General features: G+C 48.2%; 1 protein-coding gene across 4 annotated transcripts in view; it reads left to right on the top strand.

The window, feature by feature from the left end:
* The window catches only part of fgfr3 (fibroblast growth factor receptor 3), a 223665-nt gene that overhangs the window by 110099 nt on the left and 95163 nt on the right, over nucleotides 1-18403 (top strand). For all 4 annotated transcript variants that reach the window (XM_036962310.1, XM_036962309.1, XM_036962312.1 and 1 more), the window contains exon 5: nucleotides 13640-13809. In XM_036962310.1, the coding sequence (XP_036818205.1) occupies nucleotides 13640-13809 (170 nt within the window). The remainder of the gene's footprint in view (nucleotides 1-13639; nucleotides 13810-18403) is intronic.

Raw genomic sequence — 18403 nt, forward strand, 5'->3', positions numbered from 1 at the left:
CGTAGCAGGGGACAGAGAGGTTAAGCCCCCTACGTAGCAGGGGACAGAGAGGTTAAACCCCCTACGTAGCAGGGGATAGAGAGGTTAAACCCCCTACGTAGCAGGGGACAGAGAGGTTAAGCCCCCTACGTAGCAGGGGACAGAGAGGTTAAACCCCCCATGTAGCAGGGGACAGAGAGGTTAAACCCCCAAGTAGCAGGGGACAGAGAGGTTAAACCCCCTACGTAGCAGGTGACAGAGAGTTTAACCACCTACGTAGCAGGGGACAGAGAGGTTAAACCCCCTACGTAGCAGGGGACAGAGAGGTTAAGCCCCCTACGTAGCAGGGGACAGAGAGGTTAAACCCCCCATGTAGCAGGGGACAGAGAGGTTAAACCCCCCATGTAGCAGGGGACAGAGAGGTTAACCCCCCACCTAGCAGGGGACAGAGAGTTTAAACCCCACGTAGCAGGGGACAGAGAGGTTAAACCCCCTACGTAGCAGGGGACAGAGAGGTTAACCCCCCACGTAGCAGGGGACAGAGAGGTTAACCCCCTACGTAGCAGGGGACAGAGAGGTTAAACCCCTACGTAGCAGGGGACAGAGAGGTTAAACCCCCTATGTAGCAGGGGACAGAGAGGTTAAACCCCCTATGTAGCAGGGGACAGAGAGGTTAAACCCCTACGTAGCAGGGGACAGAGAGGTTAAGCCCCCTACGTAGCAGGGGACAGAGAGGTTAAACCCCCCATGTAGCAGGGGACAGAGAGGTTAAACCCCCCCATGTAGCAGGGGACAGAGAGGTTAAACCCCCCATGTAGCAGGGGACAGAGAGGTTAACCCCCCACCTATCAGGGGACAGAGAGGTTAAACCCCCTACGTAGCAGGGGACAGAGAGGTTAACCCCCCACGTAGCAGGGGACAGAGAGGTTAACCCCCTACGTAGCAGGGGACAGAGAGGTTAAACCCCTACGTAGCAGGGGACAGAGAGGTTAAACCCCCTACGTAGCAGGGGACAGAGAGGTTAAACCCCCTACGTAGCAGGGGACAGAGAGTTTAACCCCCTACGTAGCAGGGGACAGAGAGGTTAAACCCCCCATGTAGCAGGGGACAGAGAGGTTAAACCCCCCATGTAGCAGGGGACAGAGAGGTTAACCCCCCACCTATCAGGGGACAGAGAGTTTAAACCCCACGTAGCAGGGGACAGAGAGGTTAAACCCCCTACGTAGCAGGGGACAGAGAGGTTAACCCCCCACGTAGCAGGGGACAGAGAGGTTAACCCCCTACGTAGCAGGGGACAGAGAGGTTAAACCCCTACGTAGCAGGGGACAGAGAGGTTAAACCCCTACGTAGCAGGGGACAGAGAGGTTAAACCCCCTATGTAGCAGGGGACAGAGAGGTTAAACCCCCTACGTAGCAGGGGACAGAGAGGTTAACCCCCTACGTAGCAGGGGACAGAGAGGTTAAACCCCTACGTAGCAGGGGACAGAGAGGTTAAACCCCTACGTAGCAGGGGACAGAGAGGTTAAACCCCTACGTAGCAGGGGACAGAGAGGTTAAACCCCTATGTAGCAGGGGACAGAGAGGTTAAACCCCCTACGTAGCAGGCAGACACACTCTACTCTAATGCCTTTTTTGTTTTGAAAGAGAGAGAGGGTTTGAGGTTTTTAGTCACCGTTTTTAGTCACCAACTTAATGAGTGGTTAGGGTTGGATCGGTCTGCTGTGGGGAGAAATGAGCTCATACCATACCCTGTAGAATAACTCTGCTGTTTTACCCTTGGTCAAGAAGACAGAGCTCTCACACAGAGAGAGGAGGCAGCCAGCCTCAAAGTAGCCTGCAACACATTACAGGTCACAGTATGTCAATGATACTGGAATAATCACAGCTGTCTGTGTGTCTGGCTCTGTCTGTCTGTCTGTCTGTCTGTCTGTCTGTCTGTCTGTCTGTCTGGCTGTCTGTCTGGCTGTCTGTCTGTCTGTCTGTCTGGCTGTCTGTGTGGCGTGTCTTCTTGCCACACACTACACACTACACACTACACACTACAGTCCACACACTACATACTATACACTACAGGCCATACACTACACACCACACACTACACACTACACACTACACACTACAGGCCACACACTACACACTACAGGCCATACACTACACACGACACACTACACACTACACACTACAGGCCACACACTGCACACTACACACTACAGACCATACACTACACACTACAGGCCACACTGCACACTACAGGCCATACACTACACACTACAGGCCACACACTACACACTACACACTACAGGCCACACACTACACACTACACACTACAGGCCACACACTACACACTACACACTACAGGCCACACACTACACACTACACACTACAGTCCACACACTACACACTACAGGCCATACACTACACACAACACACTACACACTACAGGCCATACACTACACACTACAGGCCACACACTGCACACTACACACTACAGGCCATACACTACACACTACAGGCCACACACTACACACTACAGGCCATACACTACACACTACAGGCCACACACTACACACTACACACTACAGGCCATACACTACACACTACAGGCCATACACTACACACTACAGGCCACACACTACACACTACACACTACAGGCCATACACTACACACTACAGGCCATACACTACACACTACAGGCCACACACTGCACACTACACACTACAGGCCACACACTACACACTACAGGCCACACACTACACACTACAGGGTTAGATCCGTGTTCCTAAACTATGTTAACAGGGTTAGATCCGTGTTCCTATACTATGTTAACAGGGTTAGATCCGTGTTCCTATACTATGTTAACAGGGTTCGATCCGTGTTCCTAAACTATGTTAACATGGTTAGATCCGTGTTCCTATACTATGTTAACAGGGTTAGATCTGTGTTCCCAAACTATGTTAACAGGGTTAGATCTGTGGCGATGAGCTATGCAGCATTGCTGGTGCGCAGGGCAGCGCTAAGCCACCGTTGGGGCACCACTGGGCCGTCTCTGTTTGTCTAGGGCCCCGAGGGGCCAGGGGCAGCATGCCCTCAAAGAGCTCCCTGTAATCTGAATCAGAACTGCCAGTGTTGCTGCTCCGCTCCCAGGCCCCTCCCAACTCTGCTCCACTCTCAGGCTCCCCCCCCCCATCTCTGCTCCACTCCCAGCCCCCCCCCCCCCCAACTCTGCTCCACTCTCAGGCCCCTCCCAACTCTGCTCCACTCTCAGGCTCCCCCCCCAACTCTGCTCCACTCTCAGGCTCCCCCCCCCAACTCTGCTCCACTCTCAGGCTCCCCCCCCCCAACTCTGCTCCACTCTCAGGCTCCCCCCCCCCAACTCTGCTCCACTCTCAGGCCCCCCCCCCCAACTCTGCTCCACTCTCAGGCCCCCCCCAACTCTGCTCCACTCTCAGGCCCCTCCCAACTCTGCTCCACTCTCAGGCTCCCCCCCCAACTCTGCTCCACTCTCAGGCCCCCCCCCCCCCCCCCAACTCTGCTCCACTCTCAGGCCCCCCCCAACTCTGCTCCACTCTCAGGCCCCTCCCAACTCTGCTCCACTCTCAGGCCCCCCCCAACTCTGCTCCACTCTCAGGCCCCTCCCAACTCTGCTCCACTCTCAGGCCCCTCCCAACTCTGCTCCACTCTCAGGCCCCTCCCAACTCTGCTCCACTCTCAGGCTCCCCCCCCCCAACTCTGCTCCACTCTCAGGCCCCTCCCAACTCTGCTCCACTCTCAGGCCCCCCCCCCCAACTCTGCTCCACTCTCAGGCTCCCCCCAACTCTGCTCGGACCTACTCTACTCAATTTCCTGTCTGCGGTAATGGCTCGCTGTATCTCTCCCCATCTGAGCCCTGATCTGATCTACAGTACCGTAGCGCCTCACAGCACCTTGTCAACCACCAGGCAGCTAATTGCCCCAGTTATCCTCAGATATACCTGCCTTAACCCTAACACTGCCCCCTGTTACACTGCCCCATGTTACACTGCCCCATGTTACACTGCCCCCTGTTACACTGCCCCCTGTTACACTACCCCCTGTTACACTGCCCCCTGTTACACTACCCCATGTTACACTGCCCCCTGTTACACTGCCCCATGTTACACTGCCCCATGTTACACTGCCCCATGTTACACTGCCCCATGTTACACTACCCCCTGTTACACTGCCCCATGTTACACTGCCCCCTGTTACACTGCCCCATGTTACACTGCCCCCTGTTACACTGCCCCATTTTTCAGCTGATATTACCATAGCACATACTGTAGGATACTGTACATACAGTACCAGTCAAAAGTCTGTACACACCTACTCATTCAAATGTTTTTCTTTATTTTTATTATTTTCCACGTTGTAGAATAATTGTGACGACATCAAAACTATGAAATAACACATATGGAATCATGTAATAACCAAAAGGATATTAATCAAATCAAAATAGATTTATATTTGAGATTCTTCAAATATTCACTCTGCCTTGATGACAGCTTTGCATACTCTTGGCATTCTCTCAAACAGCTTCACGGGGTAGTCACCTGGAATGTATTTCAATTAACAGGTGTGCCTTGTTAATTTGTGGAATTTATTTCCTTTGAGCCAATCAGTTGTGTTGTGACAAGGTAGGGGTGGTAAACAGAAGATAGCCCTATTTGGTAAAAGACCAAGTCCATATTATGGCAAGAACAGCTCAAATAGGCAAAGAGAAACCACAGTCCATCATTACTTTTAAGACACGAAGGTCAATCAATGTGGGAAATCTCAAGAATTTTGAAGGCAAAGGCAAGGCAAAGGGTGGCTACTTTGAAGAATCTCGAATATAAAATCTATTTTGATTTGTTTAACACTTTTTTTGGTTACTACATGATTCCATATGTATTATTTCATAGTTTTAATATTTTCACTATTATTCTACAATGTCAAAAATAGTAAAAATAAAGAAAAACCCTGGAATGAGTAGGTGTGTTCAATCTTTTGACTTTGGTACTGTATGTACACAGAAAACAAGTGTGCAGACAAAAATCATGATTTTTCAGTAAAAAAAATTAAAATGTCAGAAACACAAGTATAAATTAATATTGAACAACACCATAATTGAACACACAAAACATTTCTCATAACTTGGTCTGACCATACCTGTATCTGGAGTGGAGGAGGAGGAGGAGGAGGAGGAGAGAGAGGATTGGAGGAGAGAGAGAGAGGGTTCTCAGTTAGGGGGGTGTGAGAGAGGAGGTGTGTGGGGGGAGGGGGTGTGAGAGAGGGGGTGTGAGAGAGGAGTGCCTGAGATGCTCTGTCTGTGTCTCAACATTGCAAGTCTCTCTTACCCAACATGCAGCAGGAGAGTAGACCTCATTATGAACTCAGAGTATTTGCGTGTGTGTGTGTAAGAAGAGTAGAATTAACTGGGTGAAATACCACAGTGTATATTTGATATATTTAATATTTAATATTTTTTAAATATTTTAATATATTTAATATTTGTTTGTTGCCACAAGAAAAGGGCAACCAGTGAAGCACAAACATGTAGCGGCACATTTCCTCCTCTTCGTCCGAAGGGGAGTAAGGATCGGACCAAGATGCGGCGTGGTAAGTGTTCATGATGATTTTAAGAAGAAAAGCACTGAACACTATGAAATACAAAAACAATAAACTAATACGTGAAATAACCAAACCGAAACAGTGGCGACAAACGCACACACGGAAACAAACACCCACAAACCAACAGTGAAACCCAGGCTACCTAAGTATGATTCTCAATCAGAGACAACTAACGACACCTGCCTCTGATTGAGAACCATACTAGGCCCGAAACAGAAACCAATCATAGAAAAACAAACATAGACTGCCCACCCCAACTCACGCCCTGACCATACTAAACAAAGACAAAACAAAGGAAATAAAGGTCAGAACGTGACACAACACATAAATACAACTCATGTTTATTTATTTTCCCTTTTGCACATTGTTACAACACTGTACATAGACATGATATGATATTTGAAATGTCTTTATTCTCTTGGAACTTCTGTGAGTGTAATGTTTACTGTTCATTTTTATTGTTTATTTCACTTTTGTTTATTATCTATTTCACCTGCTTTGGCAACGTTAACACATGTTTCCCATGCCAATAAAAACCTTGAATTGAATTGAATTGAGTGGAGATGGGAGAGAGAGAGTGGAGTTGAGGGAGGGAGGGAGGGAGGGAGGGAGGGAGGGAGGGAGGGAGGGAGAGGGAGGGAGGGAGAGAGGGAGGGAGAGAGGGAGGGAGAGAGGGAGGGAGTGAGAGAGGGGGAGGGAGAGAGAGAGAGAAGGGGTAAAGAAGCAGTGAAGGACTGGTGAAGATTTCCCTTTTAAGGTGGCATTGCTTGTGTGTGTGTGTGTGTGTGTGTGTGTGTGTGTGTGTGTGTGTGTGTGTGTGTGTGTGTGTGTGTGTGTGTGTGTGTGTGTGTGTGTGTGTGTCAGCTGGTTTCTCTTAGCTGCTGGTCTAGGGTTTACTAATGTGCTCTCTCTCTCTCTCTCTCTCTCTCCATGTCTCTGTGTGTGTGTGTGTGTCAATTCAATTTCAATTTAAGGGGCTTTATTAGCATGGGAAACATATGTTTACATTGCCAAGGCATGTGAAGTAGATAATAAACAAAAGTTAAATAAACTATATAAATTAGCAGTAAACATTACACGCACAAAAGTTCCTAAAGAATAAAGACATTTCAAACCTCATAGCATGTGCACAAAGTTCAAGTACAAAAGGGAAAATGAATGTTGTTTGTTCTTCCCTGGTTGCCCTTTTCTTCAGACAACAGGTCACACATCTTGCTGTGTGATGCACACTGTGGTATTTCACCCACTAGATATGGGAGTTGTGCATCAAAATTGGGTTTGTTTTCTAATTCTTTGTGGATCTGTATAATTTGAGGGAAATATGTGTCTCTAATATGGTCATACATTTGGCAGGAGGTTAGGAAGTGCAGCTCAGTTTCCACCTCATTTTGTGGGCAGTGAGCACATAGCCTGTCTTCTCTTGAGAGCCAGGTCTGTCTACGGCGGCCTTTCTCAATAGCAAGGCTAGGCTCACTGAGTCTGTACATAGTAAAATATTTCCTTAATTTTTGGTCAGTCACAGTGGTCAGGTATTCTGCCACTGTGTACTCTCTGTTTAGGGCCAAATAGCATTCTAGTTTGCTCTGTTTTTTTGTTCATTCTTTCCAATGTGTCAAGTAATTATCTTGTTGTTTTCTCATGATTTGGTTGGGTCTAATTGGGTTTCTGTCCTGGGGCTCTGTGGTTCTGTTTGTGTTTGTGAACAGAATTCTGCATCTAGAGTCTTAATTTGGTGTTTGTCTCATTTAGTGAATTCTTGGTTGGTGAGCGGACCCCAGACCTCACTGCCATGAAGAGCAATGGGTTCTATAACTGATTCAAGTATTTTTTACCAGATCCTAATTGGTATGTCGAATTTTATGTTCCTTTTGATGGCATAGAAGGCCCTTCTTGCCTTCTCTCAGATTGTTCACAGCTTTGTGGAAGTTACCTGTGGTGCTGATGTTTAGGCGGAGGTATGTATAGTTTTTTGTGTGCTCTAGGGCAATGGTGTCTAGATGGAATTTGTATTTGTGGTCCTGGTGACTGGACCTTTTTTGGAACACCCTTATTTTGGTCTTACTGAGATTTACTGTCAGGGCCCAGGTCTGGCAGAATCAGAAGATCTAGGTGCTGCTATAGGCTCTCCTTGGTTGGTGACAGAAGCACCAGATCATCAGCAAACAGTAGACATTTGACTTCAGATTCTAGGAGGGTGAGGCTAGGTGCTGCAGACTGTTCTAGTGCCCTCGCCAATTTTCTCTCTACACTATTTCTCTACTCAATTCAATTCAAAGGGGTTTATTGGCATGGGAAACATACACTTGTCCCTCCTTGCTTCTACAACAGCCTCCACTCTTCTGGAAGGCTGTTTCAACTGGATGTTGGAACATTGCTTCTACAACAGCCTCCACTCTTCTGGTGAGGCTGTTTCCACTCGATGTTGGAACATTGCTTCTACAACAGCCTCCACTCTTCTGGTGAGGCTGTTTCAACTGGATGTTGGAACATTGCTTCTACAACAGCCTCCACTCTTCTGGTAAGGCTGTTTCAACTGGATGTTGGAACATTGCTTCTACAACAGCCTCCACTCTTCTGGTGAGGCTGTTTCCACTGGATGTTGGAACATTGCTTCTACAACAGCCTCCACTCTTCTGGTAAGGCTGTTTCAACTGGATGTTGGAACATTGCTTCTACAACAGCCTCCACTCTTCTGGTAAGGCTGTTTCAACTGGATGTTGGAACATTGCAGCGGGGACTTGTTTCCATTCAGCCACCAGAGCGTTAGTGAGGTTGGGCACTGATGTTGGGCGATTAGGCCTGGCTCACAGTCGGTGTTCCAATTCATCTCTAAGGTGTTCGATGAGGTTGATGTCAGGGCTCTGCTCAGGCCAGTCAAGTTCTTCCACACCGATCTCGACAAAGCATTTCTATATGGACTTTGCTTTGTGAGCAGGGGCATTGTCATACTGAAACAGGAAAGGGCCTTCCCCAAACTGTTGCCATAAAGTTGGAAGAACAGAATCGTCTAGAATGTCATTGTATTCTTAAGCATCAAGATTTCCCTTCACTGGAACCTAGGCCGAACCATGAAAAACAGCCCCAGACTTTTATTCCTCCTCCACCAAACTTTACAGTTGCCACTATGCATTGGGGCAGGTAGCATTCTCCTCGGCATCCCCCACATGGTTTATAAACATATTTTATACACAATGTTGCTACTACCATCTCTTATGACCGAAAATAGCTTGTGGACATCAGAACAGCGATTAATCACCACAAACTGGACAAAGATGTTTTCTTTAATGAGTCCGACACGAAGGATATCCTGCTCCCAGACCAGGTCCAAATCCCTGTCATTCGCATGAAGAAAAGACAGAAATACAGGGGGTGGAGGTCGAGTGAGTAAACTGCCTTCACCATCCGTTCTATTGACCAACGAGCAATCACTGGAGAATAAACTGGATGATCTACGATTGAGACTATCCTACCAACAGGACATTAAAAACTATAATATCTTATGTTTCACCAAGACACGGCTGAACGACATCACGTATAATATAGAGTTGACTGGCTACTCCTGCATCAGCAGGACAGAGCAGCTACTGAACATCTGGTAAGGGGGTGTGTGTCTATTTGTCAGTAACAGCTGGACCGCGATGTCTAATATTAAAAACCTCATGATAAACTGTAGACTATCTACCAAGAGAGTTTTCATCTGTATTACTCGTAGCCGTCTATTTACGACCACAAACTGATCTTGAGACTAAGACTGCACTCAACCAACTCTATAAGGCCATAAGCAAACAAGAAAATGATCATTCAGAATTGGCGCTCCTTGTGGCCAGGGACTTTAATGCAGAGAAACTTTTTACCAGCATGTCACGTGCAACCAGAGGGGAAAAAAATATTGACCACCTTTACTTCACACACAGAGACATACAAAGCTGTCCCTCGCCCTCCAAAGCAGGAAGTACCAGTGACTCGCTCAATACGGAAGTGGTCAGATGACGCGGATGCTACCCTGCAGGGCTGTTTTGCTAGCACAGACTGGAATATGTGCCAGGATTCATCCAATGGTATACCACCTCAGTCACCGGCTTCATCAATAAGTGCATCAACGATGTGGTTCCCACAGTGACAGTACGTACATATCCAAACCAGAAGCCATGGATTACAGGCAACCGAGCTAAAGGCTAGAGCTACCGCTTTCAAGAAGCGTGACACTAATCCGGACTCTTATAAGAAATCCTGCTATATCCTCAGACGAGCCATCAATCAGGCAAAGTGTCAAAACAAGACTAAGATTGAACCCTACTTACTACACAGGGTCTGATGCTCGTTGGATGTGTGTGTTACTTTTTATTAAATTTTTTACTTTAGTTTATTTCAGAAATATTTTCTTAACTCTATTTCTTGAACTGCATTAATGGTTAAGGGCTTGTAAGGAAGCATTTCACGGTATTTGGCGCTTGTGAAAAATAACATTTGATTTGATTTGTTTGAGATGGTGAAGCGTGATTCATCACTCCAGAGAACGCTTTTCCACTGCTCCGGAGTCCAATAGCGGCAAGGTTTACACCATTCCAGCTGACGCTTGGCATTGTGCATTGTGATCTTAGACTTGTGTGCAGCTGCTCGGCCATCCAAACCCATTTCATGAAGCTCCTGATTAACAGTTATTGTGCTGACCTTGCTTCCAGTGTAACGGTTTTCTAGGTGTGAAGGAGAGTCGGACCAAAATGCGGCGTGTAGATTGCGATCCATGTTTATTGTGACTATAGCAACATGAATCTAAATACAAACAGTGCAAAATAATAAACGTAATGAAAACCGAAACAGCCTAAACTGGTGCAAACTAACACTAAGGACAATCACCCACAAACACACAGTGAAACCCAGGCTACCTAAATATGGTTCCCAATCAGAGACAATGACTAACACCTGCCTCTGATTGAGAACCATATCAGGCCGGACATAGAAATAGACAAACAAGACATCCAACATAGAATGCCCACCCAGTTCACGTCCTGACCAACACTAAAACAAGGAAAACACACACGAACGATGGTCAGAACGTGACAGTACCCCCCCTCCAAGGTGCGGACTCCGGACGCACAACTTAAACCTATGGGGGAGGGTGTGGGTGGGCATCTGTCCGCGGTGGCGGCTCTGGCGCTGGACGTGGACCCCACTCCATAACAGTTTTAGTCCACCTCCTTAGCGTCCCTAGATAGGTGACCCTTCTTAATGACAGCTCGGGACAGAGGGTCAGCTCGAGACAGAGGGGCAGCTCGGGACAGAAGTAGCTCGGGACTGATGGGTAGCACAGCACTGAGAGGAAGCTCAGGCAGGTAGTTAGATCCGGCAGATCCTGGCTGGCTGGCGGTTCTGGCAGATCCTGGCTGACTGGCAGATCTGGAAGAGTCTGGCCGACTGGCAGATCTGGAAGAGTCTGGCCGACTGGCAGATCTGGCTGCTCCATGCTGACTGGCTGCTCCATGATGACTGGCAGCTCTGGCTGCTCCTTGCAGACTGGTAGCTCCTTGCAGACTGGCAGCTCTGGCGGCCCCTGGTTGACTGGCGGCGCTGGCGCTGGGCTGACTGGCGGCACTGGCGGCCCCTGGCTGACTGGCGGCACTGGCGGCCCCTGGCTGACTGGCGGCACTGGAGGCCCCTGGCTGACTGGCGGCACTGGCGGCCCCTGGCAGACGGGCGGCGCTGGCGGCTCCTGGCAGACGGGCGGCGCTGGCGGCGCTGGGCAGACGGGCGGCGCTGGCGGCGCTGGGCAGACGGGCGGCGCTGGCGGCGCTGGGCAGACGGGCGGCGCTGGCGGCGCTGGGCAGACGGGCGGCACTGGCGGCGCTGGGCAGACGGGCGGCACTGGCGGCGCTGGGCAGACGGGCGGCACTGGCGGCGTTGGGCAGACGGGAAGCTCCGATGGCGCCGGGCAGACGGGAAGCTCCGGCAGAGGCGCCGGACAGGCGGGAGGCTCCGGCAGAGGCGCCGGACAGGCGGGAGGCTCCGGCAGAGGCGCCGGACAGGCGGGAGGCTCCGGCAGAGGCGCCGGACAGGCGGGAGGCTCCGGCAGAGGCGCCGGACAGGCGGGAGGCTCCGGCAGAGGCGCCGGACAGGCGGGAGGCTCCGGCAGAGGCGCCGGACAGGCGGGAGGCTCCGGCAGCGGCGCCGGACAGGCGGGAGGCTCCGGCAGCGGCGCCGGACAGGCGGGAGGCTCCGGCAGAGGCGCCGGACAGGCGGGAGGCTCCGGCAGAGGCGCCGGACAGGCGGGAGGCTCCGGCAGAGGCGCCGGACAGGCGGGAGGCTCCGGCAGAGGCGCCGGACAGGCGGGAGGCTCCGGCAGAGGCGCCGGACAGGCGGGAGGCTCCGGCAGAGCTGGAGAGGAGGAAGGCTCTGGACGGATGGGCCGGAGAGACAGCCTGGTACGGGGAGCTGCCACCGGAGGGCTGGGGTGTGGAGGTGGTGACGGATAGACCGGGCCGTGCAGGCGCACTGGAGCTCTTGAGCACCGAGCCTGCCCAACCTTACCCGGTTGAATGGTCCCGGTCGCCCTGCCAGTGCGGCGAGGTGGAATAGCCCGCACTGGGCTATGCAGGCGAACCGGGGACACCGTGCGCAAGGCTGGTGCCATGTAAGCCGGCCCAAGGAGACGCACTGGAGACCAGATGCGTAGAGCCGGCTTCATGGCACTTGGCTCGATGCCCACTCTAGCCCGGCCGATACGCGGAGCTGGAATGTACCGCACCGGGCTGTGCACCCGCACTGGGGACACCGTGCGCTCCACAGCATAACACGGTGCCTGCCCGGTCTCTCTAGCCCCCCGGTAACCACAGGAAGTTGGCTCAGGTCTCCTACCTGGCGTAGCCATACTCCCTGTTAGCCCCCCCCCCAAGAAATTTTTGGGGCTGACTCCCGGGCTTCCATCCACGACGCCGCGCTGCCTCCTCGTACCAGCGCCTCTCCGCTTTCGCCGCCTCCCGTTCTTCCTTGGGGCGGCGATATTCTCCTGGCTGAGCCCAAGGTCCTTTACCGTCTAATTCGTCCTCCCATGTCCATACCTCCTCGCGCTGCTCCTGCTGCTGCTTTCTCCTTTGCCCATTACCACACCGCTTGGTCCTGTTGTGGTGGGTGATTCTGTAACGGTTTTCTAGGTGTGAAGGAGAGTCGGACCAAAATGCGGCGTGTAGATTGCGATCCATGTTTATTGTGACTATAGCAACATGAATCTAAATACAAACAGTGCAAAATAATAAACGTAATGAAAACCGAAACAGCCTAAACTGGTGCAAACTAACACTAAGGACAATCACCCACAAACACACAGTGAAACCCAGGCTACCTAAATATGGTTCCCAATCAGAGACAATGACTAACACCTGCCTCTGATTGAGAACCATATCAGGCCGGACATAGAAATAGACAAACAAGACATCCAACATAGAATGCCCACCCAGTTCACGTCCTGACCAACACTAAAACAAGGAAAACACACACGAACGATGGTCAGAACGTGACATCCAGAGGCAATTTGAAACTCGGTAGTGAGTGTTGCAACCGAGGACATAAGATTTTTACGCACAACGTGCTTCAGCACTCGGCGGTTTCATTCTGTGTGCTTGTGTTTTGCTTACCACTTCGTCTAGGAGCCGTTGTTGCTCCTAGACCATTCCAGTTTACAATGACAGCACTTACAGTTGACTGGGGCAATTTGGTGAAATGACTTGTTGGAAAGGTAGCATCCTATGACGGTGCCAAGTTGAAAGTCCCTGAGCTCTTCAGTAAGGCCATTCTACTGCCAATGTTTGTCTATGGGGATTGCATGGCTGTGTGCTGGATTTTATACACCTGTCAGCAACGTGTGCGGCTGAAATCCACTAATTTGAAGGGGTGTCCACACACTGCTGTATATATAATGCATCTAGTGTATGTGTTGTGTAAACATCTGGCTATTTATATTAATCAGGAAGTTAAATCTGATACACTCAAACAGTCCACGATGACTAACATGCCCTCCTCTCTCTCCTGTCCAATCAGAAGGCCCGTATTGGACCAGACCGGATCGCATGGAGAAGAAGCTCCTCGCTATCCCAGCCGCCAATACCGTCAAATTTCGTTGCGCTGCCGCTGGAAACCCCACGCCCTCCATCCATTGGCTGAAGAATGGGAAGGAGTTTAAGGGTGAACAGAGGATGGGCGGGATCAAGGTGAGTCAGACAGCCAATCAGACATTAGTAGTCAGAAGTTAGTCGACAGAGGTATACAGAGTTCTTACCAAGGAGGCGTCCCAAATAGCACCCTATTCCCTACATAGTGCACTACTTTTGACCAAGGCCCTATAAAGCAGTACTTTAAGCCCTACGGACCCTTGTCAAAAGTAGTGCACTATATAAGAAATAGGATGCCAAGCCAGGTTCAATTCCTACTATATAAGATATATAAGAGTATGAAATAGGCTGTTTGAGAATGTTTGAAGCCTAAGCAACCTGCATATACATTGTTTGAAGTACAATAGACCAACATAGCTACTGTAGTTGGTCAAAGCTGTGTGCTGAAAACCTTGGTAGGGCATGGGTGGATTAGGCATTGTGTTGCTCATGTGAATTTCCTTGATTCTTCAGCTTCAGACCAATGCCTACTTCTCACTTAAACATAGTTTTTCATTTCCATGGTTTTTAGAAGGTAATTTTCTGTTAGAGGAACTGCACGCGCTGATTGGTTTTTTGGGCTCCTCAAGAAATGCTGGCAGCCATGACAGATGCCAAACGCGAGTTGGCTTGTGGGTGGGGTTAGCTTGTGGGTGGGGTTAGCTTGTGGGTGGGGTTAGCTTGTGGGTGGGGTTGGCTTGTGGGTGGGGTTCGCTTGTGGGTGGGGTTAGCTTGTGGGTGGGGTTAGCTTGTGGGTGGGGTTAGCTTGTGGGTGGGGTTGGCTTGTGGGTGGGGTTCGCTTGTGGGTGGGGTTAGCTTGTGGGTGGGGTTAGCTTGTGGGTGGGGTTTGATGTGAGTGTTTTTTGGGTGTGTCCTTTCCACCACCACACATCCATCTGTCAGAACCTTGCAGCTGTTTCCTCAATCACAAAAAGCAAACCTCCTGCAGGTTGAGGTCCATAATTACAGGCAGATTGTATGCTGAGATGCCAAAGGAAGCTTTGAATAGGTCCGTAGCCTACAGAGTAATACCACAATAAGGTATTATCTAAATGTATGTACACTAAACAAAAATATGAACGCAACATATAAAGTGTTGGTTTACTGAGCTGAAATATAAGATCCCAGAAATGTTCCATACGCACAAAAAGCTTATTTGTCTTCCTGTCTACGATATTGGTTCCCAATTGGGGATCAACCCTTCCACGTTCAGCTGAAACGGTGGCGCATGGAACGCAAAAATATTCTTAAAAATATTTAACCTCCACACATTAACAAGTCCAATAGCTCAAATGAAAGATAAACACCTTGTTCATCTAGCCAGCAAGTCAGATTTCTAAAATGTTTTACGGCGAAAACATAGCACATATATATGTAAAACCACCACCAGACACAGCTCATTTGAATAGCCAAAACATGCAATCAACAAACGCAGGATTAAAAAATAAATCGCTCACTAACCTTTTGAAAATCTTCATCAGATGACAGTATTATGACATGTTACACAGTACATTTTTTTTTTTTTCAATAATATGCCATTTATATCCATAAATGTCCATTTACAGTGAGTTCACGTTCAGAAATTACTCAAAAATGCCCGCAGGATATCTATGTAGCGCGGCAAGATAACGTAAATAGACATCATAAACTTTGACTAAATATACATGTTCTACATATAGTTAGAAAGATACACTGCTTCTTTATGCAACCGCTGTGTTAGATTTATTTTTAACGTTACAGAAATCGCACACTATTCCATATGCTGAGACAGCGCTCAGTTCCAAGCTACATTTCTACGTAATGTTGGAGTCAACAGAAACACAGATTTAAGCATAAATATTCCCTTACCTTCGATGGTCTTCGTTCAGAATGTTCTGGAAGGCTTCATACTTACCCAATACATTGTTTGGTTTCAAGTCTTGCGTCTTTGTATTAGCTACTGCTAATAACATCAGCTGAAATGCACCCAAAACGTCCTCTGGTCCGGAAAAGTTGCGCATCAAAACTTCAAAATTACATATTATATGTCGACTAAACAGGTCAAACTAAGTGCAGAAGCAAGCTTTATGATGTTTTAGACACGCAAAACAAACTTCAATTCAATCGGCCATCGTCTGCCCTTCTCCTGAGTGCTGGAACAAAGGAATGGCTGGGACCAATTCGCGCCCATACGCACAGCCTATTCTCTCGTGGCACGCACTAATTTCACTCCCATAGGGTCAATTCTCGCACGATTTGAACGATTCAAAGCTCTACTGAAAGAGGACATCTAGCGGAAGAGATAGAAAGTGTCCCCAGAATCATAACTGGTTGGGAAGGGTGGGGGCCATGACGTCAAAGTTGCTCCAACTTTCATGGCCACAAAAACTAGTTTGGAAGAATGCCTGCCCTGTGAGTTCTGCTATACTTACAGACATAATTCCAACGGTTTTAGAATCTTTAGAGTGTTTTCTATCCAATAATAATTTTTATTTGCATATATTAGCAATTTTTGACAGATTTTTTTTCCAGTTTACTAGGGGTACCCAATCTCTCCAAAGGGGGCGTATGTCTGCCATATCCTTAACAGGTTTTAAATGTGGTGCACGAATGTGTTTAGATCCCTGCTAGTGAGAATGTATCCTTTGACAAGATAATCCATCCGCCTGACAGGTGTGGCATATCAAGAAGCTGATTAAACAGCATGATCATTACACAAGTGCACCTTGTGCTGGGGACAATAAAAGGCCCCTCTAAAATGTGCAGTTTTGTTTTGAGGCAGTGTGCAATTGGAATGCTGATTGCAAGAATGTCCACCAGAGCTGTTGCCAGATAATTTAATGTTAATTTCTCTACCATAAGCCGCCTTCAACATTGTTTTAGAGAATTTGGCGGTACGTCCAAACGGCCTCACAACCGTAGACCACGTGTATGGCGTTGTGTCGGCGAGCGGTTTGCTGATGTCAACGTTGTGAACAGACTGTCCCATGGTGGCAGTGGAGTTTTGGTATGGGCAGGCATAAGCTACAGACAACGAAAACACAGTTGCATTTTATCGATTGCAATTTGAATGCACAAAGATACCATGAGGAAATCCTACGGCCCATTGTCGTGCCATTCATCCGCTGCCATGCACAGCCCGATGTCTCAAGGATCTGTACACAATTTCTGGAAACTGAAAATGTCTTGGCCTGCATACTCACCAGACATGTTTGGGATGCTCTGGATCGATTTGTAGGACAGCGCATTTCCAGTTCCTGCCAATATCCAGCAACTTCGCACAGCCACTGCAGAGTGGAACAACATTCCACAGGCCACAATCAACAGCCTGATCAACTCTATACGAAGGAGATGGGTCGTGCTGCATGAGGCAAATGGCGGTCACACCAGATACTGACTGGTTTTCTGATCCACACCAGATACTGACTGGTTTTCTGATCCACACCAGATACTGACTGGTTTTCTGATCCACACCAGATACTGACTTGGTTTTCTGATCCACACCAGATACTGACTGGTTTTCTGATCCACACCAGATACTGACTGGTTTTCTGATCCACACCAGATACTGACTGGTTTTCTGATCCACACCCCTAATTGTTTTTAAGGTATCTGTGACCACCAGATGCATATCTGTCTTCCCAGTGAAATCCATATATTAAGGCCTATTTCATGTATTTCAATGTATTGATTTCCTTACAACAATCTTTGAGATTGTTTCATGTTGAGTTTATATTTTTATAATAGAAGGCAGCATTAGAGGAAGGGAGGAAAGGACAACTAATGAAGTAATAAATCCCAAATACAAGGAACTGGAACATAAAAGTAGTCAAAAGCCCCAGATTAGGAATCAATAAGGTGGAAATAGAAACAAAAGGTGGAGGGAGGTGTGTTGGGATGATGCCCGAATGTTTGTGTGATTGGAAAAGTGTGATGAGTTGACTTTTGCCACATTTTGTTACAAAACAGCCTTATTCTAAAATGGATTAAATAAGAACATTTCCTCTACACAGAATACGCCATAATGACAAAGCAAAAACAGGTTTTTCGAAATTATTATCTCAAACTGAAATACCTTACATAAGTATTTATTCATTTATTTATCTCACCTTTATTTAACCAGGTAGGCCAGTTGAGAACAAGTTCTCATTTACTACTGTGTCCTGGCAAAGCAGTGCGACAAAAAACAACACAGAGTTACACATAGGATAAACAAAAGTACAGTCAATAACACAGTATATAAATATGTATACAGTGTGTGCAAATGGAGTAAGGTGGTAAGGCAATAAATAGGCCATAGTAGCGAGGTAATTACAATTTAGCAAATTAACACTGAAGTCATAGATGTGCAGATGATGATGTGCAAGTAGAAATACTGGTGTGCAAAAGAGTGAAAAAGTAAATAAAAACAGTATGGGGATGAGGTAGGTAGATTGGGTGGGCTATTTACAGATGGGCTATGTACAGCTGCAGCGATCGGTAAGCTGCTCAGATAGCTGATGCTTAAAGTTAGAGAGGGAGATATAGGTCTCCAACTTCAGCGATCTTTGCAATTCGTTCCAGTCATTGGCAGCAGAGAAATGGAAGGAAAGGCAGCCAAAGTGGGTGTTAGCTTTGGAGATGACCAATGAGATATACCTGCTGGAGCGAGTGCTATGGGTGGGTGTTGCTATGG

Source organism: Oncorhynchus mykiss, chromosome 25 (genome assembly GCF_013265735.2).
Source record: "Oncorhynchus mykiss isolate Arlee chromosome 25, USDA_OmykA_1.1, whole genome shotgun sequence".
NCBI classification, from domain to species: Eukaryota; Metazoa; Chordata; class Actinopteri; order Salmoniformes; family Salmonidae; genus Oncorhynchus; species Oncorhynchus mykiss.